The 25206-nt window shown below is 42.9% G+C and overlaps 1 protein-coding gene across 1 annotated transcript; it reads right to left on the bottom strand.

The window, feature by feature from the left end:
- Nucleotides 1–71: 71 nt before the first annotated feature.
- LOC306734249 (TSC22 domain family protein 2-like) lies at nucleotides 72–20514 on the bottom strand (the record flags this gene model as incomplete). The annotated part of the gene is made up of 4 exons (XM_079215595.1): nucleotides 72–450; nucleotides 842–893; nucleotides 12538–12612; nucleotides 18731–20514. 4 exons carry the CDS (start codon nucleotides 20512–20514, stop codon nucleotides 82–84), a joined length of 2280 nt encoding a protein of 759 aa, XP_079071721.1. The 3' UTR covers nucleotides 72–81.
- Between the last annotated feature and the right edge of the window lie 4692 nt (nucleotides 20515–25206).

The following is a 25206-nucleotide window of genomic DNA, read 5'->3' as shown; positions in this document are numbered from 1 at the left end:
TATTTCACATAGACTATTTGTAATATGTTGCAGAGACGATGCCCCCCCCACCCGCCCTTTGTGAAGCAGGTCAGATGCACTTCAAGCAGAGGTGACGTTGGGTTGCATTTGTTGTTGGCTGGGATCGAGCTGAGGCTGAGTCTGGAGCTGCTGGGGTTTGGGATGGTTCTGGAGCTGAGGCTGAAGTTGAAGCGGAGGCTGGAGCTGAAGTTGAAGCGGAGGTTGGGCCTGTAGCTGAGGCTGGCTGAGTCCTTGCTGGGGGGGCGTGGTACCGGAGCTGGTGGCCGGCTGGGCGGGCAGCTGAGACAGCTGCTCGCTGTTGGCGAGCGATTTTAACACTGCGTTCTCCCTTTCCAGCACAGAGTTCCTCTCAAACAGCTCCTTGATCTGCTCCTTTAAGACCTCTACCTCCTCACGCACCGCATACATCAGATGGCTTTTCACCAGGTCCTGCAACAGACATGAAATGTGCAACTGGATCAACAACATAAAGGACCTGACCAGAGACAGCTGATTCATCATGTCCTAACATGCAGCAGACAGTGAAGCTCAAGGCTAAATGTGTTCATTCTAGTTGAATATTAAATAACCCCCAAAAAAACAACAACATGACAATAAGTCAAGATAGGCATGAAAGCTGGATGTCTGTAAAACCCAAAATATAAAGAGGAAAGGTCAAGACAAATTACTTTAATTCAGCACCATAGTACAGTACACATGAATAGATGCTGGTCCCTGATGTTGATGTCTTTCCATGGAACTGAATACCTATTTCATACATTTTAAATTTAAAAAGTGAGACTATTTTACAGTGTATGTGTAAAAGAAGTGGATTACTTACCATTGCCTGTTCAATTTTATTATCAATGGCAGCAACATTGGTTCCTGAGGCCCTAAAAAACAAGACAAAGTTATCACGTTAGAATCTGTGTGTGTGTGTGTTTTAAACTCAGCACATTTTTCCCTGCTTGTCTTTCCCCCAACTGATGGCAAAAGCAGACATTCAAAAAAAAAAATATATATATATATATAAAAAACACCGGTGCTCAATTAATCCAACCACCCGCCATCAGATCCCCACAGGAGTCCATGACAGATTATATAAAATGACCCGTCACCTCTCTCAGCCCTACTATATATTATAAATCCTATCTAGATCAGGTCACAGAGTTTACAGCATAAATTAGAAACGCGTGGCTGCAGGCAACATAACAGGTTCAAGCTTTGTGTAACCAACATATTCAATGACGGGGCGCTAATATGAACTATTGGGGGCTAACACCCACACTCTCCCACCACCTGTGGCTTTACAGCTATAATTACCCCGCGGCCGGAAGGCCGCATGCCAGATCGGGTCCTCGGGGGAGCACGGGGGTTTGTAAGAAAACGTGCACGGTATGGCACTGACCGCGGCCGAAGCGCCATCGGCAGCACCGGTGGAAAATAGGCCACCGGCGCGGTCAGCTTTGACCACATTTGGAACAATGAAACATGAACCGGCAGGTGGAGAAGTCAGAGGTGGAGACAGGAGGCCTCACATCTCTTCTCCGCCCACTTCACAGCCACGTTTGCTGTAGCCACAGTTGCTGTAGCCTGGCTTCAGGGCTTTGTGTGGAGGCCTGCTGGTGCCAATTCATACAGTTCACTTAAAGTTACTGTGGTCATCTGGTTGTGAAACAACAGTCTCCATCTCGTACTGATGCCTTTACATGACCTTCAGAAGTAAACGAGCCCAGCAGAAAGAGGATATGATGTAGGCTCGGCAAATTCAGATGAAATCGTGCAAGGTCACTAGAAACTCAAAAACACAGAGTTTGGCCTCGCTGCTCTGCCGGTCCCACACTGAGAGCAAACACTGACACCACGCTGCTGGAGGACCAGAACCAGGACTGCACGCACACAGCAGACTGTCGGACCTGCTGCAGCAACAGGTTTTCTAAAAAGGACTCTGGGGCTTGGAAACATTACCGCTTTCGTCCCAAGGAACCACCAAAATCAACAGTAACTTGAATCCATTCAGAAATGGTTAAATAAACAGTTACATTCTTAATTAAAACTTAAATTCTTGAGAAAAAATATATAATATAAAAATACTAATATTAATTAAATTAATTAAGGCTTTTCTAAAATGATCATTAAATTACCCATCCGATAGTTTTCACACACAACCTCATGTTGGCGGTACATGAACAGTCAGTACAAAATGTCTTGAAAAACTCATACAATGGTTGTTGTAATGTTTCAGAACATTGTAAACTCCAGAGCGCTGCCTCTAGCAAGGCAAAAATAATGATCAGCAAATATTAATTTATAGCAGCATATATCCGGTTAAGTGACAAGAAATTGTGCAGAAATGTCTAACATATAGTACGTTTTAGGTAACAGTGTCACCATTAAATATTCTCTCCATCAGAGGACACCAAAAAGCTTGTTTTTTCTAACTGCATCATGACTTGGTGAATATCTTATTTTGATTTATTTATGGTCCCAAAAAAATGTAATCGGCTAATTGATTTAAAAGAACCCTGAACCGGCCGGGCTCTAATAAAGAATCCTAAAGGAAGGTTTACGTCTGATGGAAATACCAACACGCGGCAGGAAGATGCCTGTGAGTAGACACCAGGTTGACTCCAGACTCCCCCTGAGGACACAATGTTCTGTTCCTCCACGTACGTGTGTGTACGTGTGTGTACGTGCGTGTGTCCAGAGGAAGCTCTCACTAGATTGCCATCAGTGGGCTTTACCAAGGAAGGAATGTTCTCGATACCTCTGCTGCTATGAAACACTGCCACTCACAACCCCTTTGAGTGACGGTGCAGTAATCCCTTTGATCACCGCCACATATGACAATGTCTAACATGAGCTGCATGCATGTACATCATACAATGAACAGAGCAGACATGTGTTAAATAAGATACACATGGTGTCACTCGGCCCAGAAACACACCCATCACTTTGAGAAATAAATTACAAACAAGAATGCACATTTGAGCAGTCAATACTCACTCATTAGCATCCTTTCTCTCTCTCATAGGCCACATTATGTGACCCCCACCAGTTGCTACATAACCAAATGTTGTTCAAATAAAAATGTGTATAATTTAGACGAGGCCCTCCTGCAGTTATCCAGAGGACTCTCTCCGTCTGCAAAGTACAGACCCTGACTCTCTGGGCTACACCCGTGTTGCTTCACCAGTGACATCAGACAAAAGGCCTCAGACAAAACACTCTGTAGCAGTACAACATAGCAGTTACTATTCAGTAATAGCCCAATCTGAGCCCTCTTTACGGTCAGTTAACATGTCTAACCTCTTCCTTTATTTCCCCAAAATGGTATGAATTCCTGTTTTCACATCCAACCAAGCACAATAAATAAGAGTTTTCGCAACAAACGAAGATGCACTTTTGCTGCGCCAGCTTAATAAAAATGTGAGAAGACAACTTTATATCAAGAGAATGCGCAATAATTATTAGTTGTAATGAAGTAATTTGAATTGTCATCATGGTCTTTTGTTTGTGTGCATATTGTGAGAGAATGAAGTAAAAGATTCTGAGGGACTGTCGATCCACATGATGTGGAGAGCATTCAGCGACTGAATAATGCTATCTGGAAAGACAACGTAAGCCAGAGATGAGACGTATGGAAAGAATTAAGAATTAAGTTCAGTTGCTGAGACATTGTAAAGGCAGCTGTTGTGGAGACAGAAGAGGATTCACACAAGTGTGTTTCTAGCATGTTGGCAACAAAGAGCAATTCTGATGATTAATAATGAACTTATTGTCTGGTCTACGTCAGAAATTCATGAATGGATTTTGATGTAGTCAAATTGCTTGTATAACAACAGAAAACCTAAAGATACTGTGTTTACTACAAAAAACAAATTACCTAAATTGTTGCAAATAATTTTCTACCACTCGACTTACTCAACGATCATTTCATCTCTTGTCGTCTCAGCTCGACAGTGATGCTTTGTTGTTGCTCCTCCTCCTAACGGCTGAATGACCTCACTGCCAGTAAAGCAGGGGGCATGAAGCATTCCTCCAGCTGGCTTCAGTGGAGGCAACGTTGAGAGGGATGAGATCAAACCAGGGAATAAAACGAGAGGAAAACTCTCAACACCAAAGTGTACTTTCAGTGGGTCATGTGACAGGCTGGTGATGAGTTTGTAACTACGGAGACTGGAAAACATCAACAACGCAATAATGCTTCTCAACGTGTTTGGTGGGTTTTCACAGTGAAGTAGTTCTGCTTCCTGGATTCAAAGTGGCTCAAGATGAGTTGGTTAAGTCACGCTGGTTTGGGCGGCTACTCTTTACTCTACACTGGTTACGTTGAAGCAAGCAGGAATAACAATAAAGTCAAACCCATATTAGGACACCATCTGGTGCTCATGGTAGAACTTCCTTGAACAACTGGTAATGGGGGAAGATTTTAGAAACCACAACACGAGAGAGTGAGAGAGTGAGAGAGTGAGTGAGTGAGTGTGTGCGCGCGCTGGGTTAAGCACCAACCCTGACACACACAATCTTGTTGAAGCTTCTATCGCTCGTGTCAAAGCCAAGAACTTGTTTGAGTGCCCTACTTAAAAACAAAACCTGTTTAATACACAGCAAAGCCGCCTCCTCGGTTTTTTCCATCGCTACAAAGCGAGCAGTATATCACTCCTGATACGAGCCAGGTCAAGCGCTGGAGGCTCAGGGCTGGGCTCAAATAAAACTATGCTAATGAGGGTTTGATCTTACGCTGCCACTGATTATGCAACCGACGCCTCTGTCAACTTCACCTCCTGCATTAACTCGACTGACGTTTAGAAGCTCCGGGTAGAGTTCGGTGTTCGTCTAACAATGTGAGCTGTAAAATAGGAATGTCAATAAAAAAATCCATTAGCGGAGGAAACGTTTACACTCTGGGCGGGGGCATGTGAAGCAGCAGGGACAAATAACTCATCTGAATATTGAACAGTTATCATTCCTCGCCTCTGGCAGTAAGTTTGCATTTAGCAACATAGTAAAAACAAATAAAACAATCTATTTCACTCGTCCTCAGACATGACAGGTTCAGAGCTGAAGAGGCGAGGCCTCGTCATGTTCCCAAGGTGAAACCGGTGCGCAAGTCAGTCTTATCTAAACATTTGTGATGCATGCATACATCTATTTTTAAAACTTAAATCAGGGTCTTAATTAATCTAGACTTTATTTTTCTATCCAAGCTATAGGTTTGTAATGTAAATGTGTGGGACAGCGAAATCAACAGCAAAGGTAGACAGAGAAAGTCTTTTTTACACTTGTATCCGATTTGAATAAATGTACTTTTATTTTATCCAAGACCTGACAACTTTCACCATATATGACGCACTATATCACAACGCTGTACGTGTAGCGGGCATTGGCACTCAGCCAGCAAAGAATAAATGAGAAAGCGCAAAAGCATCAAAAGTGACTCGGGTGTAATTGCAGAGTGAGCAATAGATGGAACAGATCGTCTGATGGAAGCTTTCATTCTAAAATGTACTCTTTTGCAAGATCGAGACAAAAGCAACTGTATAAAGACGCACAGAATAAGATTTGATGAGATTATTTTGGGGAACCTTGTATGATGGAAAATATAATAAGCAAACTACATTTTTAAATAAGTACACAAAAGGCTGAATGGTTTTCTTCTGTTTTGTTGCTTTTTACTATGATCATCAATTAGAATAGTTGTTCTTTTATGGAGGCAAAACAAATTAATGTTGACATTAATTTCAACTTTGGATACAACATTCTACAGATCCCAAACCCTTTTTAATATTACAAAAGCTGTTGCTAAACTTTGGTCACGTTTGGAGTTTTTGCTGATGATGCAAGATGAAAACTTCAGTGATCACTGAAGTCCAGGTATACTCAAAGTAAATTGGAAGCTGTACTTGAAATATTTGGAGTAAATGCATGGTCTTGGTCTCTTTTGAAAGGTAACAATCTGAAGTATTTCCCCACAATAGTCAGAATCACTTTAAGTGCTGCTGACACTGAGTTATATGAGTTTGAACACACTAAAGTATAAGGTTTTTATTTCTTTGCAAATAGATGCCTGTAGATGACTATGAATGGGACTTATGGACTGGAAAACACAATGGGACAATGGGCCTTTTCTAGTCTAAGTGAAAACATTATTATAATATCACAGAAAATGAATATTTTACACATGTTTGACTAAGGTTATGTCTAGGCGTTTTCCAATAAAGGCCATTTGGAGACTTCAGAGGACCCTAGATACCCAGTCACATTTATGCTAAAAAGACTACTATTCTTGAACGCTTGAACGTACAGTCTTCATTTTTAGGCTCTAATGAAAGGTGACACTGAGAGGTATCCTATCCATATACATTATCACTAAGGCTGACAGATTAATTGAAGCATAAACACATTAGTGTTTTTTCCCATAATTGAAACTAAATTGTGTGCATATAAGAGTCAAAACAAATGTTTTGGTGGAAAAGCAGTTTATATCTCCACTGTAGAAAAGACAGTTTGAACAAATGTTAAGTGTGGAATAAGCATCACAAATAAACATGAATACACATTAGAAAAACAAAGCAAACTATTTACATTTATATTAATAATAACACAGAAAATTATGTACATGTTGTGGTGGCAGGGGTGTGATTATGCTCAGCTGCGGAGGGGGAGTGGAGGAGCGACCTTGGGTGTGCTTGTATCAGTGCTTGTTTCAGTGCTGGGGAATTTACATGTTATTAGCCGTGTGCCATGCATTGTAGCAGTCCCTACCTGGGACCAGACACAAAGCCACATCACATGAGGAGCACTTTAGTGCTGTTTTCCTATGGCACTGCTTGCATTTCAGCCGACCAACAGTGCTGTGCCTACTGATGTACACCGGCTTGTGATGTCCCCCGCCTGGAGCAGGAGGTGGTACGGGTCTGGCTGTGGAGGGAGATCCCACCTCTGCCAGCTGCTCAGAGAGGGTCTCACGGAACGCCTTCTGGCTCATTGGAATGTCTCCTTTGCCTTTTGCCAGGTCTTTGTGCAGCAGGAAGGCATTCACAATGGCAATGTCCATGAAATGATAAAAAAAGGTTTTATACCATTTCATGGTCTTATTGAGGACTTTATAGTACCCGAACAGGGCGTCAGATAGGTCCACTCCACCCATGCACCTGGATGGACAGAAGTACACAACATTGAGAAAAATATACCAAAACATAAATTTATCAAACACACAAATTATTACATTTTGAAAGGACATAAAACATAGTTGAATATATAGTACATTCCGGTTCTACTGCTTCACCGCTGGTGGGACTGGGATGTCCCTCACTGCCCAGTTTCCATCTGCATCTTTGAGACACCTTTGTATGGTGTTCTCCGCATGGTTGAACACGTCCCTCGTGTCTCGCCACTGGACAAAGAGGAGGGAGTCCTTCCGGATCCAGCGAATGCTGCCACGGGCTGATTTCGAGACGAGACTGTTCACTTTGGTTTTTGGGAATCCAATTCGGTTTGTGCGGATGGTTCCGCACGCCCAGATCCTCTTTTGAAGGAGGTCAGTGAAAAGGATTGGACTTGTGTAGAAATTGTCCACATATAGCTTGCAGCCAGTGCCCAGAAAACGTGTATTAATGAGTTCCATCACAGAATCGTAACTCAGTCCCTTGCCAGTCTTTCCCTGTAACTTGCCCTCATATATAAAAAAAGTCCCTCGTATAGCCATTCCTGGAGTCCGCCAGAACAAAAAATTTAAATCCCCAGCGATTAGGCTTGTTTTTCATGTATTGCTTGATAGCAATGCGGGCTTTGGAGGCAACCATTCGCTCAACAATCGAAATCTCTTGGCTGGGGTGATAGTTCCTTTTACAGGCTTCCCTCATCTCCTCGTAGAGAGGTTTTATTTTGCCGAGTCGATCAAAGGCTGGTGTGCCTCTCTTCTGCTCGTTTGCAGCATCCATCTCCAAGCTGCTGAGGTGAAGTGTCCGGACGATCCTGAGGAACTTCTTTCCAGCCATTACCTTTTTGGGGTAATGCAAGCTGTACAGGTTTCCCCCTCTCCAGTAAACTGTGAATGCACACACTTTCACCACACCAAAGTAGACCACCAAGGACATGAATTAATACATGTCCTCCAATGTCATCGCAATCCACGGGTTGGAGGGTGTTTTGTGCTGAGTTAGCCCAAACTCATTTGTGTGTGCAATTATTGTATGTAAAATGGATGTGGTGAAAAACAGCTAGAACAGCTGCAGGGCTGTGTATGTGGCTGTACAAATCAGCTGTGGTCCTGGTGCACGGTTGGGTCTGAAGGTGGGCTGTGGTGGTGTAATGTCTGGAATGTCAGTGCCGTTCCATCCTTCTTCAGGTCTGCCAGTTGACGGCCCGGCTTGATTGTTGCTGCTGCTGCTGCTGCTGCTTCTCCCTCTTCCTCTTCCTTTCCCCCTTTCCCTTTAGGTGTTTTCCTGCTGGCAGAACTTCTTTGGGGAGTTGGGGAGAAAAATAAAAGACAATACACACCACACCACACCACACCCAGACTAGCAGTAACACCTAAAGTGTCTTTACACAAACACCTTCCCATCCCCCAACAGGTCAGCAGCCTCACTGGGGAAATGCATGTCGAAAGGCAATCTACACAATATGTATTCATAATTCAAATTTAAGCTTATTTATGTCGAAATACTATAATAATATATATGCTACAACGTATAATAATAATAATAAAAAAACAATAATAAAATACCTGTCGAAAATAATAGGCTCGATCGAGATGAGCCAGTTCTGCACAGAATTTCACAGGCAGACATAAAAAGAAGGATGGACACACATTTCTACATACATATATTTATAAACACATATGAATAAATCAAAACGTAATCTGTAAACTACAAGTACACTAAAGATCGGAACTAACAGGAAGTCATTTTATCTGTGACTTCGTGTGTTTACTTTTTCAGTCAGCTGAAAACTGTCAGACTTGGTCTCAGTTTTTTGTGAACGCCTCCTGCTGATGACGCAGCTCTCGTCTGGATTCCAGGCGAGAAGCAGCTCTAACGAACGAGCCTGTTGTTCGCCAGAAACATTTCCTTTATGTCAAAATAATAATATATAAACTACAATATTTAATAATATGGCAATAATAAAATACTTACTTGTCGAGAATAACGTCTCCTCCAGCCACAAACAGTTCCTGTCTCGGAGTCAAAAGACATTTCACTTTCTTCCTCGGATATTTCATCCCCAGAATTGTCGCTATCACGCCGGAGACACATTTCCATTGCCTCTTTTGTAAAATAATAACGTGATTTCGCCAACAGATTCGCCATTATCAGTTTTTGTATTGACGCTGAATGAAACTACGTCCACTGTTTACCGTGACGCAGTTGTTGACGCGCTCGTAATCTGCATACCGTTTTCGTCTTTTCATTGGCTCAAATCGGGCTCAGTGGGCGCGGTCCAACGCTGACTCGCGTTGGCTAATGTAGGCTGTGAAGAGGACATGTTGCTCCTATTGGCTCACGTTTGGTGTCAATCGAAAGGTTAGAGTTCAACGGACAGTCCGGTATCAAGTTTTCTTCAGTGCAGGCATGATAACGGCTTTTACAGGGAAGATACGGAAATATTTTGTCATATCTGCTGGCTGATTTCAAATGATGCAGCACTAGTTTGTGGATATTTATGCATATAATCAAGTGTTTTGGACAAAATATTTTACTGGATTGGATTGTCTGGACGTTTTTACGACGTAACAAGACAGTTTTTGTTGTAATATGATCGAGCTATGGGTCACCATGAGGCGTCATCGGTGAGTTGCCTAGATGTGTATATTGTTTGTTTGTTGTTGTTTGACACTAACGTTAACTGTAGCTGCTGTGGTGGTCCGATCTTGAAATGGTTGACATAATTTGAATCCAGAGAACCGTAGCTTTCTAACGCACTACCACACTTGTATCGAACTATAAATAAAGATCGGCTAAAGTGTGCATGTACCGTACACTGTACACTTAAACTGTACAGTGTACGTTCCCTGGCCCGATAGCGGGCCATAGGACGCTAAGGGGTTAAATACAGAGTATAGATGAGACAGAAATATTTCCATGTAAACAAACGTGTATAAATGTGTGTTTGTATGTCATTTTCTCTCCACTGCAGGAGAGGTTGTTTTATACAGCGGACCATGTGGTCCGACTCTCATGGAGTGGTGTCACTTTAATACAGGGGCAGGGTAAAAAGATTTGTAGGAAATATAAGGTCTGTGTCTTCTTTTGCCAAAGTGTCACATTTTTGCTTTCACAATCTCTTCTACGACGTCGTTTGGTTGCCTCGGACGTGATCCCAAATAAACCAGAGATAGAATTACAGCCTCACAGTTGTACGACTGTGCCAACCAGTCAAGTAGCATCACTTCCTCCTATCGTCTTATCAGACATTCAAGTGAAATTGTCAAAATTAGCATAGGCCAAAGAACTTGCTTTGTGAGGTCACAGTGACCTTGACCTTTTATCACCAAAATATAGGTCTAGGTCTAGCATATTTGTGCCAAATCTGAGGAAATTCCCTTCAGGTGTTCCTGAGGCGGATAGACCGTCAACCTAAACAAATAAAGCCTTTGGCGGCTTAATGAAATAGACTGATTTATGGCCAATACCAAAGGCCATTGACAAGATCTACCGAACAGTCTCAAACAAAGCCCTGGTTACCTTTGCTTTCATAGAAACAAATGTAGCCTTTGGCAGAACAGCGTATGCACAACAACAACAACAAAAGAAAACAAGCATGGGGCTCATAACAATCCAATCTTAATATTTTGCCTTCTATTGAAAGTAGAATTTAAATTGGGCAAATGAAGATCGCAAAAGTAAAACAGATATTGAGTCTTTAAGTAATAACACTACAGACAACATTGTCATTTTGATATTGCCATCACAACGTTGATTTATCAGTTGTTTTTGCGCCAATAAAGTTAAATAAATGCAGTTGAGGCAGCAAATGGATGGTGTGTGTCTCTGTGTGTGTGTCAGTTCTGTATTTCTCTAAAAACAGTTTCATTTCCTGTCACTCAGATATGGTTTCATGTGCTTCCCTTTTCATTTTTGTAAAAGGCCTCATGCTCTGTCTCACTGCGATCTTGTTGTGTCTCTAAGAACACACTGACAGAGTCCACATGTTACAGTGTTGTGTATCTATTAAATAGCTCAATGATGAATTTAAAATGTGACTGATTAAAAGGTCGATGGACCATTTGACAGAAGCAGTGAAGCGGTGGAGAGCGTTGCACTAGAGAGCAGGCGGTTATTTAGGTCCCGTGTTACAGTTAGCATGCACACACTCTTCAGCCTCCCTCATCCACTTAAAAGCCACAAGTTGAGGATGTTCAAATAATTTATTTCTAACAACAGTCTGAGATCTTGGGATGCTGAGACTGTAAATCAGTCTGCAAGAAACACGATCAGTCAGATGATCAGACGGGTTGTAAACAAGCAGCTTTTCCAGATTACTAACCGGGAAGTGAAAACTCATGCGAGTGATGACATTACAGAGTGCCTGTTCAAAAATATCTAGACTGCAGCTCTACTTCCTGCTTCAACTTCATTTCATCTCATCTGTAGATTAAGATCCTCAAGTTTTACATTTCATGGACCGTTCAGAGGGATATTTGGGGAATTTGTTGTATAGTTCGTATAGTTGATTACATAATTGCGTTTAGAGCTAAAACGTTTGGTCAATTAATTGATAGAAAACGATGAGGCAACTATTTGATTATCAATCGACTGCATTCATTTTTAAAAAAACAGTCTCTGGTGCTGTTTTATGTAATATCCCCAACGATACTGAATGTTTGAGGTCAACATTGATTTGAGTGTTTATAATAACCAATAACATCAGCCAATAGGATATTTTTGTAATATATACCCAAAACAAACCAGTCTTAATACTAAATTTGTGATTTCTGCAATTTCTTTGTCACATATCGGCCAACATATACACCCATAACTGCAATTGGTTCGTATTGGCCTGACTAAATCTGACGATATGATTTATTGCTTATTTGAGAAAATAGATTAATTGATTGATGATTAAACATAACCATCAGTTGCAGCCGCAATTTGATTTTACTTGTACATTTTAGTCACAGTCTTTGCACGTGCACACATTCTTGCCCAATAAAGAGGATTCTGAATTGTTTAACGTTCAACTGAAAGTTCAACGGTCTGGTTCGTCTCTGCACCCTAAGAGCTCAGCAAATAGGTGGTACGTGAGACAATAGAGATGGTGGCCCGACTTGTGGAACACCCAGGCAGTAAACAAACCAGAACGTTTAAGTGACACAGACAGTCAAAGAACGGCCCAGAGGCAGTCTTTGGGAGAGAAATTACAGAGAGCCCGAGATGTTGTTGTCTATTGGCCAATCCTGCGCTTGCTTTCAGGCTTTATTTCCAAACTCCAACCATGCACGTGGTGAAAGCAAAGCTCACTTCTCCTGAACACAGCACACATGTTGTTACACTATTGCAGGCCTGTCCAGTCCAATCCAGTATAGTACTGTACCTATCACTGTGGGCCTTTGAGTCCCTTAATCTGCTGCCAGACTGGAAGGCCTGGTAGAAAGCCTTGGAGGGGTTCCTGTGTCAACCACATTCAGGGAAAGAGAGAAAAGACAGAGATAGGGAAGAGTTGAAACATTGAAAGCAGACTAAAGTCCTAGAAATGTTTCCTTATGCAACTTCATTCCCCCTCAGAAAACTCCTTCGCTCGTGCATGCAATTAAATTGGCTGGAGGAAAGGCTCTTAGTTTTCTAAAACACATATGAACACACATTGAACAAAGTAAAGCAAAGGGGCTGGTGAAAGAGAGTCCTGACCTCAATGCAGGAATGTGTGTTCAAAGGTGGGAACAGCTTCTTTAACTTTAAGGGCCTCCTTCAGGCCATTTCCTTACAGTATGTTGGCCATCATTCATACAAAGGTTGTTTTCCTCGCAACTAAAACACACACAAAAAAAAATCCTTTTTGTTGTTAACCGTGTTGAGAAATGACTGTGCTGCCGCTCATTAGCTACAGCATTAGTACACTTTGTTCTATGCCATGGGAGATATATATATATATATTTTTTTATTTTTTTCGAGGAAGGGAAAGGAAATCCCCACTCTGACCCCGACACACACTCATTTAATCTACTCCAGGCTTGTGCCTTTCAAAGCCAACTGCTTCTCTCCCACATTCACACAAATGTAAATGCACACTGACATGAGCATATGCGCAACTACGCACACAGTGGAGCAAGCCAGCGCAGGCGGAGTTACACATATGCAGAATGAGGAGTTGTTTTACAGCATGTGTGTGAATGTTACAGCGGCCAAGTCTCTTTTCCTAGAAATCCCTGGCACAAACTCCCTTGGTCACATTACCTCATGACTAAACACTCACAAAACTCCACCTATGCCTCTGCTTCATTTTACTTTGCGGGCAACGGCACTACAGAAACCACAGATACACACCTCCACAGATAGGCCTTTTTTTTTTTTTTCCAGAGCTACAACTCAGAGCTCTGTGCAAGCCAGCTACCGTCTGAAATCCTCAAGGTCAGATGACATGGTGTCCAGCAACCTCTTCATGAATGAGGTTAAGAACTGGAGGAGTCATCACTCCTTGTCTTCAATTAGCAAACACTCGGCTCTCAATGGCGCTCTTTGTAGCTCTGAAATTTAACATGTCAATATCCGTTTATAAAAGCCCCTCTTTGTAAACCGACTGTGTTGAGCAGTCCCCCTTAAACCCAGAGCCTGGTGTGTGAGGAGGACAGAAAGACAAGGGAGGGACCTCCCAGACATGTGTGTGCAAAAGTACTCTCCATTTTTTAAAACCTTTTTTCTCAAAGCACATAAGCAAACCAAAACGATGGCTGCACATGCTCAAGCTTTGCCAGATACTGCCGGAAAGAAAATGTATAACCTGGTCGCAGACTAAAATAACCTTTTGAGTGCATTCTTGCTGGTTGATGTCACACATCTAGCTGGAGCACATCACATGGTTTTTCCTTCAATGTGCCTGCACTGCAAGCCAGTGGATGCATCAGAGGTTACGTTTCACAGTGTTGAACTCTTAATAACCTTGCCAACTCATTGAGCAAGAGAAAACAGAGGCATTACGTGAGGGGGGCGTGAGTGGAAAGTACACAGAAAACAAAAGTGTTATCATCGAGTTTTGCTTCTGCGTCAAGGTGTTGTGGAGGCGTAGTGCATCGGCCAAGAGCTGCGATTGGTCGATTAGAGACTGCTTGTGTTTTCTGCTGTATTTCCAGTATCCCAGTGGAGGAGTGCGCTAGCAAGGCTAATTCCAGTGCAAACCCTCCCATTAAGCTCTATTCAACAAATAATTGCTTTAGTGTGGCGGGCAACAGGAAAGCGGGCTGGCAAGGTGGGGGTGGACAAACAGCTAGAGTAACTGATAGTCAGGGGGTGCAAAGAGGAAGGTGAGAGAGTAGCCTTGAAATCTGTCACTGCTGGTGCTCATGAGGCTTCAGGTTCTCTGCACCATTCTTCTATCTGCCACAGAGGTTGAAACTATTTAGATTCCAGCTGCCCTATGAGAGTTTCTTTCAGCAGGTTTTGGGTTGGAGACGAGGGAGCTGGAGAACAGGGACGACTTGGAGCCATCATGTGATTACAGCATGGCCACCAGAGGATATTGGGAACTTGGATGCTAACATGCTCCTAGCATAGGTTAGTGACAAGACACCCAGGAACGATATCCCCGTGACGATCGCAGATATCTAGTTCAACTTTTTGATTCCAGGCTGTAGTTCCCCCAAAAAGTCCCTTCGCCCTCGACACTTTCAATAACTAACAGTGTGGAAACACATAAGCTGCTTTACTGTGTTCTGCATGCAGCAAGCAAGCACTTGTTCAGAACAAATCGAACAAAAGTGAAGCAGTCAACAAAAAAAAAAACTGGAAAGAAAATGGGTTGAGCAGGACAGGAATTGGGATTAAACTGAAACCTAAAGATTAGCTGCTAATCAGTTCAATCGCACTATGCATTTAAAAAGGGGACTCCACCTATTTTATCTTTTTAAGTGTATTTACCGGTGTTGGGGGAAATTGTATGAAGCCTTTGTGGCTCTAGAGGGAGTTGCATGAAATCTAATAAAGTGACTCAATGACCTACATGTTGAAGTATATGTTGACAGTACTGACCTCTAAGTTACTTGAGAATGAAATTATATATATATAAAAAAAAATAATAGTATAATAGTCATAAAGGAATTATTGAAAAAAATATTATTTGTTTCTTGTTGGTGAAAAGCCAGAAGAACAAAACAGCTGAAAGGTGAGTCTCTGTAATCCTTCAAGTTACTCGAGTACCACTTTCCAAAAACAAGATAGCTAGCATATTCTCAGCTCAGCTTATCTGCAGCACAGCACATCCCCAGTTGAACAGGCCAGGGAAACCTTGGGCGGAGTTGGTGATGTTCTTCTGCTTGTCAGAACAATGGAGAGCCTCCATACCTGGGCTGGAGGCTGGAGGTGGAAGCAAAGCCTACAAGCTAGTAGCGTTGACCAACCAAAATAATTACACATTTCTTTTTGAAAATAGCTCTCAGGCTGAGAGAAGGCAGGGGTCATAAGGATGAACAACTTGTGTCAACAGAAATATAAAAACCATACACAGTCTGTGTCAGAAGATTAATCATTACTCTTTTGCTAAAGACACTCGGGGGGGAAGGGGTGCTGTTGAATATAATATACACCTTTCCGTTAAAAACTGTTTCAACACAATCTAAAAAAGACTGCAGAGTTACAGGTATTGCTCCTTTAAGAGTGCGGTACAGTATTACAGCATGAATGATGGCCGCCAGGTTCAGAACTCGGGTTACTGTTGGCCAAAGATGTGTTTACTTCTACCTCTGAGGCACTCTGGATAAAATGGGCCCACAAAATGTCATACAATATGACCAGAGAGCCCCAGTGCGGAAGTGGGGAGTGAGCTAAGGAATATTAAATGAATAGAAGGTGGAGAGCGGTGCGAGGGACTCTGACTGAAAACAGGATACAGCAGTAAACCAGAGGTCACATAGGGGAGGGAAAGACCCGCCGGCACATGTTGTCTCTGTGTCACACATACACCCGCACTCGAAAAATGAGTACGCCATGTCCATGGTGAATTTCTTGAAAAGTGTTGCCTCAATTCCTCGAGTGGCCCCTTCCCCCAACATGGATACTTGTGCACGCATACACACTAAGTCAACCCATCCCCTTTTACAGACACACCCCTCATCCACCCACACAGACAGTCTCTCAATTCATGTTAGCAGTAACTGCTCCACTATATCCCTCCCCTCTCCTACCGCCTATGGCCAATGTTACATAAGCTACCATTACGCGAGGACAATAACGCAAACCTCCCCAGCATGAGTTCAATAACACACAGACGAAAGACATTTATCCAACAAAATAAAAGCAACTCCTCTGTGAGTGCAACAAAGACAATATGACAGTCCAGAGTTACTTTACGCCTTCAGTTGTTGAAGCCATCTGGGAAACATTAAGATGAGGGAATCATGTTATAAGTATGAGACCAACTTCTTCACTCTGTAGTCTTTATCTCCACTGTTCTGCTTTAATTACTTGCAGTGAAACACTACAAGATGGAGGAACATGGGAACAATCATTTGGGCCGACCAGAGGTCCAGGTTGTGCAAACTGTGGAAAGCACATGCATTTAAAACTGAGCGCATGTGCAATAGCTTTCTGTGTTGTGCAGATTGTAGATATAAGCTATTAAAATATTCCATCTAAGGAGAAGATAGAAGTGTTTTGTTGTCTGGTGGGTAGGGCAGTAAGAGACTAAATAAAAAAAGTGCAGGGGACATGTAGAAATTAAGCTGGAGACAAAAAGGCTGGGAAGGGAGGGGTGGAGATGTGCCGAGGATAGTTACAATGCCGGGTGAAGTGAAGCACAAGTTTCACTCTGCAGCTTCCTCCACCTCTTTGAACATACTACAGTTGCAGCCGCAAATAAATGTCATTCAGCACTTCATCTGCACATAAACAACCGTCATGCCATGTCTGTCAGTCAATCGGTGGGGTGGTAGGTACAAAGCACTGATTGCAGCACTCATGCTGCACCAGTGGTACAAAACCAACAAAGCAGCTCGGCTCTGAATGACTGGTTCACAGCTCTTGAAGTGGGAGTGTGCATGTAGATTTAAGCCTGTTCAGAAGGCCCTAAACAGAACATACACTACTTAAGCTCACATATTATTGCAAAAGAAAAGAGCCAACAAGCCCAGTTGGTTGACACACCCCACTGTCATGTCTCTTATCTGTAGAATAGAGGCACAGTGGAAAGACTACTGCTCACTGTCTGATAGGGCTCAGCTGTCGTAAGAGGCTCCTGTTCTTATCAGCCTGGGAGCCGGGTCCTCTCACGAGCAATACATAGGTACTCCAAAAACTCACCGTCTGTTGCATTGACACAAACCTAAATAATGCTTTAAAAAAGGCACAACGATACTTTGTGAGGAAAAAAGGACAGCTGCACGTGTGTATAGTGTCAGACTTTGAAAAAAAAAAAATGATGACACAAAAGAAAAAAGATCATCTTCAAAGACTGATAAATGCGAAGTGCATGGCTTAACACAGTTTAAGAAATTGTCCATTAACGTGAATACGTGAGTAGCATTGTTCTGCAATCTTAATACGTATTCTGGTCTTTATTCTGATATACCTGTAAATGAAAAATGAGATTTAAGGTAAAAATTAGATTTAAAAAAAAAAAAAAAAAAAAAAAAAAAAAAAGTACCGTGTCATTTCCGCTCATGTGTGCCATCGACTACAAGTCTAAGACTAAGCACTAAAACTCAGGAATTAAGAGAAAGATTACTTAAGGGAATTAATTGAATGCCATGACCCACAATAAGACTGCCACATGGACACAAATGTAGTCATATTTTTCCGCTTACTATCTGACGTAACTTAATTATCCCAAAAGAATAATACCATATTTCAATCTTAACCCTGATGGGTTATATTTATATGTTTGAATATTCAGTGTGACATACACCTTCAGAGTATATCAGGATCGCCGATGTCCATCATGATGTAACATCCACAACTCCGCTTAGAAAACAAAGAACTTGCCAGAAAGAATCATCACGTTTAGTATTTAGCAAGAGGCCAGCAGTATCCGGAGGCTAATAGAAAGCTCAGCTAATTCTCTGCACAGTGGAAACTAGCAACACATCTTGAATGTTTGCAGCCAAGGCCACTGTCCTGAGGGTGATAGCTGAAGAGGGAAGAAAAGGGAGGTTGGAGATACTAAATCTGCAACAAAATGCGACCTCAAAACAAAACAACAATTCACAGTGAGTCTCAATATTACAGGAGTCGTGTGCATGTTTAACAAGTTGTTGCCTGTGCAGTGGAAGCCATGGATGTTCTCCTCTAGTAGGCTGCACTCCGCTTACTACTTTAGGCCCTAATGAGAAAGAACAAACATTAAATGATCTTCCTACTACGTAATCTAACAAACTAGATGACCAACGACTGTCACAACTCATGCCTGCTTCAACAAGTGCTCCCCTACTGTGCACTGAAATAGGCCCAGTTAAGACTTACAGTATCTGAATGTTGATTGTTCAGCGTGTGTGTATTATGTATAATGTTGCACAAGGCATGATGATGCTCAACAGGGATGATCATTTCTCACACACTTTATATTAAGATCTAGAGACTGTTACCTGTCCAGATCCCCGTCGATAGGTATGTGGATTCCAAACAAGCTGTTGACAGTTGGAGTGGTGAGCTGCAGGCTCTCAGGCATGAAGGACTTCATCGGTTCCTTTCCAGAGACAACAGGAGAATGTGCGTTGACGAGAACCTCTGACTTCCCTCCACCACCACCACCACCACCTCCCTCCACATGTCCAAATCCAGTTGTCGGGAGGCCCTGCATGCCCAAAGCCACTAGAGTCCTGCTGTGGGGTATCTGACCTGGAGGCCAACTGGAAGTTGTCACATTTGGCATGGCTTCACTGGAGGCACTGGGCACAGTGGAGCTCACTGCGGTGGGAGGCACATTTTGTACACCAGAGGATGTAGGGTGGAGGCCGTGGGGTTGAGGCTGTCCAGCGGCTGTATACTGACTCAAAGTGGATCCACCAACCAGTATGGAGCCGCCGACCGCCCCCATTCCTACAGTCTGCTGCTGCAGGAGGCCAGGAGCTAGCTGTCCAGTAGGTACCGATCCACCTCCTGTTCCTGCAACATCTCCAACCTGACTTGGCACAGAAGAGCCTCCGGAGGCTGGAGGCAAGACCAAAGGGTGTCCTTGTCCCACAGGCTGTGATCCAGCAGAGAAGCTGGACACTGGGAGGGACTGGCCAGTGGGCTGTTGCTGCTGATAGTACTCCGTATGGTTCTGCAGCAGTCCAGAAGACTGGCTGGTCAGGTGGTGGCCCATAGGATGATGATGCTGCTGCTGTTGCTGCTGCTGTGGAGGGTAAGCAGTAGGCTGGGCTGAAGGAAGCATGATGGGGGACTTCTGGATGTGGACCACCGACTGAGGCAGGCCATTTTGTCCGACGGGCAACGTGCTCTGGGGAGCAGAAGGCTGGAGACCTCCCACTGGCTTGCTGCCGGAGAAAGCGCTCTGCGTGGCAGACCCACTCACACCCGGTTGCCGGGCGCTGTAGTTTTGATGCAGGATTTGAGGCTGCTGCTGAGGTGACATCTCCACTGAATGCATGCGGGACGAAGGGAGAGAAGCATCCGCCACAGAGCCCTGACCCGAGTGTGTCGCTGGGGCCACCACAGAGCCTCCCGTATGCCCAATCCCACTGTCCCTGTCTGCAGCAGGGTCCAGTGTTGTTGCACCGGCATGCCTAATGCCATCTAAAGTCCTAGTACCAGCAGAGCTCTCTGAGTCCTTCTCATAAAACTCTGTACAAGTCCACCTGCCTCTTCGAAAGGGTTCTCCGGTACCATGATCGAGTTTAATGACCCTGAAGCGCGAGGTGCAGCTCACCGTGGAGGTGGCGGGTGGAGTTGCTGAACTGGGAGCAGGCTGGGATGCGTTTACTGACACACCGGCTGGCCCGGCGCCGACTGCTGGAGCCGGCTGCTGCTGCTGCAGCATTGCCCCGGGCCGAGCCGGGCCGATCCCCGGCGGCTGCTGTCCACCTGGAGCCGAGCCCGGCACTCCCACCTTCCGAAACTCCCCCATGAGATTGCCTGACAGCGCAGACAACTGACCGGCTTGAGGTATGTGTGACGGCGCCATAACACCGCCCGCCTCCGGATCGCCAACGTTGTTCAGTGCTTCTTCTGATGAACTTCTGCCACACGCAGGCTCGTACTCGGACCGTGACAAGTCGTATATCTCCGACGACCCGTCTTCGGCCCGGGACTCGTCTGGGTCCTCCAGACTCTCCGTGTCGTCGGCGGCACCGATAGCCGCCACCTGGGCCTGAGTCACACTCGTGATCTGAAAACAGCTCTTTTTCTTGGCCGGCATTTTCGACATATTGACAGCCCGATTCCAAGTCCAGTACGACTATGTGTATCCTCCGTCAGAAAGGGAAGAGCTGGATGCAGCTTCTATGGGCTTAGATCATATTAAGCAGCAATCTTGCCTCTATTTCACTTGGCCCAGCTAACGATGACTGTAATCAATATGAATCTACGCCATCCCCCTTCCTCTCTCGGGCTCCTGTTGCGTTTCATGAGCCCGTAACGTAACGCAACACGTCGTGTCGTCTTGTCCAGCAATGCGGCTTCAGACACGGATTCCAGCAGCCTGTCGGTGGGTCGATCCCCAGCTTCCTCTCGGTCCAGGTCGACCCCACGAAGGTCCCGGTCGTGCGGTTGTCAAACAGCCGTTGTCGCAGTGTGTTGCCCAGCTGCCGGACCTACTTTAGGCTGAGGAGGGCCCGCAGACCTCCACTCTCTGAGCTAGCTAGCAAGTCAAGCCAACTGGCTGCCGCACACTCCCCCTACGTCGGAACAAGTATGCGAGACATCTTCCCGAAAGGAGTCCTTTGTTGCCACTCACCTCAGCAGCTTAAAGTCATCCGGTGGCGACACTTACTTTGAAGCAAATGGCGATCGAGAGAGGAAAACGCTCTTAAATTCCAGGTTTAAAACAAACGTGAATCTAAACAGCGCCTCCAGTTACCTCCCTCTCTCAGTCACTCTTGACAAGATGGCTATGTTGTATGCAACCGCGCTGCATCGTGGGTAGTGTGCGCAAGGATGTTTACGTACGAGGCGGTCGAGAATTCCCCCTCATGCTGCCTTCACGACACCCCTCGTGGGGGGGGTGGGGGGGTGGGGGGGGGGGGGACTGCGATGATTTCAACTTTGATTGAGAATTACATTGAGAAAGTGATCATTTTCTGAGATAGTGGGCGCCACTCCTTTGACATCACCACCACTAGTATACAAGTTATCATCCCAGCTAATCTCCGTATTAAATCATAATGATCACACACAGACTCTCCAGCCGAAAGTGCCGTTTGTGGGACCACAGGACCAAAAGAGCTGCTTCAACAAATAGCTGAGTAATAGGCACAGTTAATTGAGAAAGTACGGTGCCAGCTACTCTATTCTTATTATGTTCTGTTTTATTGTCAATTAAATACCAACAAATAAATAGCAAACTTAAGACGTCACCTTGGGTTCTGGGACATTGTTACATGCATTGTCTCACTATAATCTCACTCTTACATCTCTGTTCACCCTGTTTCGGTGTATTTTTATGCTGGAATACTACCTGAGTAGTGATTTGCGGATTACAATAATTCATTGAGAAACAAGCACTGCAGAAGCTGATAAGATAAAGGTTTTAAAATGAGATTTTATTCAGGACTATTACATAGCAGAACAGGCCCTTATCAAGTCTGGTTATTTTGTCCTTGATTGATCAGATTTTGATTTATGCTTAATTAAATAGAACAACCAGATGGTAGTCATGGCAGCTAGTGATTGAATAAGTAATGGTGTGTATCATTATCAAGTATGCTCTTCCTGTGTGAATAATTGGTGTCATTAAGAAGTTTCTCGTTGTTCTAAACAATGACAGGAGTGAACACTGAGCTGTAGCTACTTTTTCCTTGCACCTTGCTTTAATTCTAAAACACAGCAGCTATCACACTACTGTGTAGCATACTGACCGATCTATAAGTTATTACTTTCAACAATAAATGTCAGACTTTATTGGAATGCACTTGAATGCATCCTCTTTCTCTCTCTCTCTCTCTCTCTCTCTCTCTCTCTCTCTCTCTCTCTCTCTCTCTCTCTCTCTCTCTCTCTCTCTCTCTATGTATGTATTTGTATGTTGCAGTATATGCAAGCTGATATTATCAGAATTCTCCTCCAGCAGCATTGCATGTAGAAGTTGTACAGTACTCTCATAAAAAGAGATCACATGATCCTATTGTTCTTGTTCTGTGAGGGTGCTTTATTAGAAATTAATTTTGTGCACGTTTATAGAGTTATGGAAATGATCCTACAAATATCACTACTAAAAGGGTATACTACAACTCGGCAACAATCCCATGAGTTTTCTTCTTTTTTTTTACCAAGAGGGTGTTTTATTACTACTGTAGTGAGCAAAGCACGTTGGTTCTCTAGTTTCTACAGATTCAATTTGGTTGATACAAAGTTATTATAATACAGCATTCACATGACCTTTAACTCAGCTAATCTCTTTTCGGAATTAATTTAAATAGCACAATTGTTTTGTTGACCTTTGGTGCTGGGGTATCATAACAGACTGCATAATGAGCATTCAGTAACTCTCCTGTGATCACCAGGCTACTTTGTATTCTTTAACAATCAAGAACAAAAACATTTTAAACATTTCATATAAAGCATTGTATTGAATAACCAAGCTGTGGTTGAAGAAATATTGGAATGTATCATCCATGACTAAGTCACAGCACTACAATGCATCTGCAATTGGTGAGGTGAAGAAGTGAACTCTGTCAAGGCTTTTTAGCTAACAAGGTCAACATAAATAAATACTAAAGGCTAAAGTGTGACAAACTCAAGAGAGTATGTGAGTAGATTTGCATACAATTTAAAATGCGGTATAAATCAATCACCCAGAATGGTTTCAGTTTTACAAAACAAAGAATTTCAAAAAATCTTTAAAGGCTACCAGTTTTATGACATGTTTTTCATAGTTCTGCCAGTTATGAGTATACAAACCATGGAGAACACTGCCTCTGGTGGCCAAGAAGAGAATATTTCACTTTGAAAGGGTGACATGTTTCTTTTTCCTTTTTCGAAGAACTCTCCACCATCTAAGATGGCTTATATCTCCTAGTGCTAATTGTGTTAGGCCAATAACGATTTGCCCGCATATTAATAGCAAATGCAAATTCAAACAGTGCACTAGTCTTTTGTTGATGATCATTGTTCTCCAAAATAGAAGTGAATTATTGACCCAATGACATGATTAAAAATACATACTTGTACTGTATGCTTATTAGAAATAACCCCATTTATTTTGCACATGAATACACCCAATGGTCATATAATTATACCACATATTGCAGGCTGCCTTTGAATATTTTACTTTGATTCATAGATTATAATTGCATTGAGTTTTTATTGAAATTGCAGGTTGATGAATCTTGAACATTTAAACAATGTACCAGATATTAAAATAATTGTTTCCTCAAGAAACAGTAACTTATTTTGTTCATTACGAGATTATTTGTTTCTAAATTTATACTCAATACTTCAATTTACTTACTTGCCCTACTTATTATAAAGCTGGCAGATAATACTGCTGGTATTATTAAGCAATTTCACACAAATAAATAGTATTGGTTTAAACTTTAATGTGGGAAGCAAATATTCAAGTAAAAGGTCAAGTGACTCTTTCTTAACCATGTTCAGGCTTCAGCTCTTCCAACATAATGTTTTCACTCTTGTGGCTGTGATAGTGTAAATCTGGATTTAAAAACTGGCCAAGGTGCCAGGTTTGATCCATGGTTTTGTCAAGATAAAGATGGGCTGAAAGATTGTTCTTGAGCAGGACACTAAACTTCTCCAACACTCCACTTGTGCGAACAAGATGAATTTGATAGAATACTACTTCTACTTTATTTAACCCCATGTGTTTGGTTTCTATTGAATTGTTTTTACTGGTTCACCCTTGGGGTCCATGTGCTATGGGCTGTTTCTGTCAAACTGGATGATATATCAATTGCAAAATGTACCTTTTATCCATCAAATATTATTTGTGTTTTCTTCTGACCTTTATTAAAAACCCAATATCTCAATAGTTTTAAGCGGTAACCCTTTGACACAAACTGTGATTGCACATTTGATGAAGGTGTTTAACCATAAATGAGCATAAAGCATTGTTACTACACTAAATAAGATAATTGTCATTCTCTACATTAATATATATATATATATATATATATATATATATATATATATATATATATATATATATATATACATACATACATACATACATACATACATACAACTTCTGAAACATGTCAAGTTAAAACCATGTTTGTAAGCGATTCTGACACAATTAGGAAAAGTTTATATGTTAATGTTAATATTGTTGAGCTGGCCTCCAGGATAACATTTTGAGTGACAGTTGAAACGTAAAATGTTTCTCAAATGCTCACGATTAACTCAGATTTAGCAGGAATATGTGGCTTGTTAGCAGCCATTAGTGCGGAACTTCCAACCAGGCTCTAATAATTTAAAAATACATTTCAGGCAGTAACGTTGGGCTATATTATGAAAGCGTGAAGAACATTTTGGATCCATCAGTATGCAGATCAGAGCGCGTTGTTTCCACCCGCACTGATGGTAACAAACTGTCTGGTGTGACAGTCTGTCTTTGTCATTGTTCCTTTAATTTGAAAATGCCTTCAATGAATGAAAGACTGGTTGACTACACGTTTCAGTCGGTAGATCCTCATCTGCCTCCGTGTGTACCCCGGCATTCCCTCAGACAGTTGACTCTTGGCTGAGCTGATAAGTCCTTCTTTATTCCGCCGCCCGCTGCCATAAAAGCGCCGGGAGCTCATTGTGCGGAGTGATCTGATACGGACTACACCCTGCCGCCGCCTCACTACCCTGGCTTTCTTTGCTGCCCTAGCCTTGACGTTGGTTAACGTCGAAGTGTGGGTTAGATTGGAGACTCTGAATTCGGCTGTAGGGTTTCTTCCGATTTAGG

This window comes from Taurulus bubalis, assembly GCF_910589615.1.
Source record: "Taurulus bubalis genome assembly, chromosome: 1".
Lineage (NCBI taxonomy): Eukaryota > Metazoa > Chordata > Actinopteri > Perciformes > Cottidae > Taurulus > Taurulus bubalis.
The sequence above is the reverse complement of the archived record's forward strand: the minus strand, read 5'-3'. Positions and strand labels throughout refer to the sequence as shown.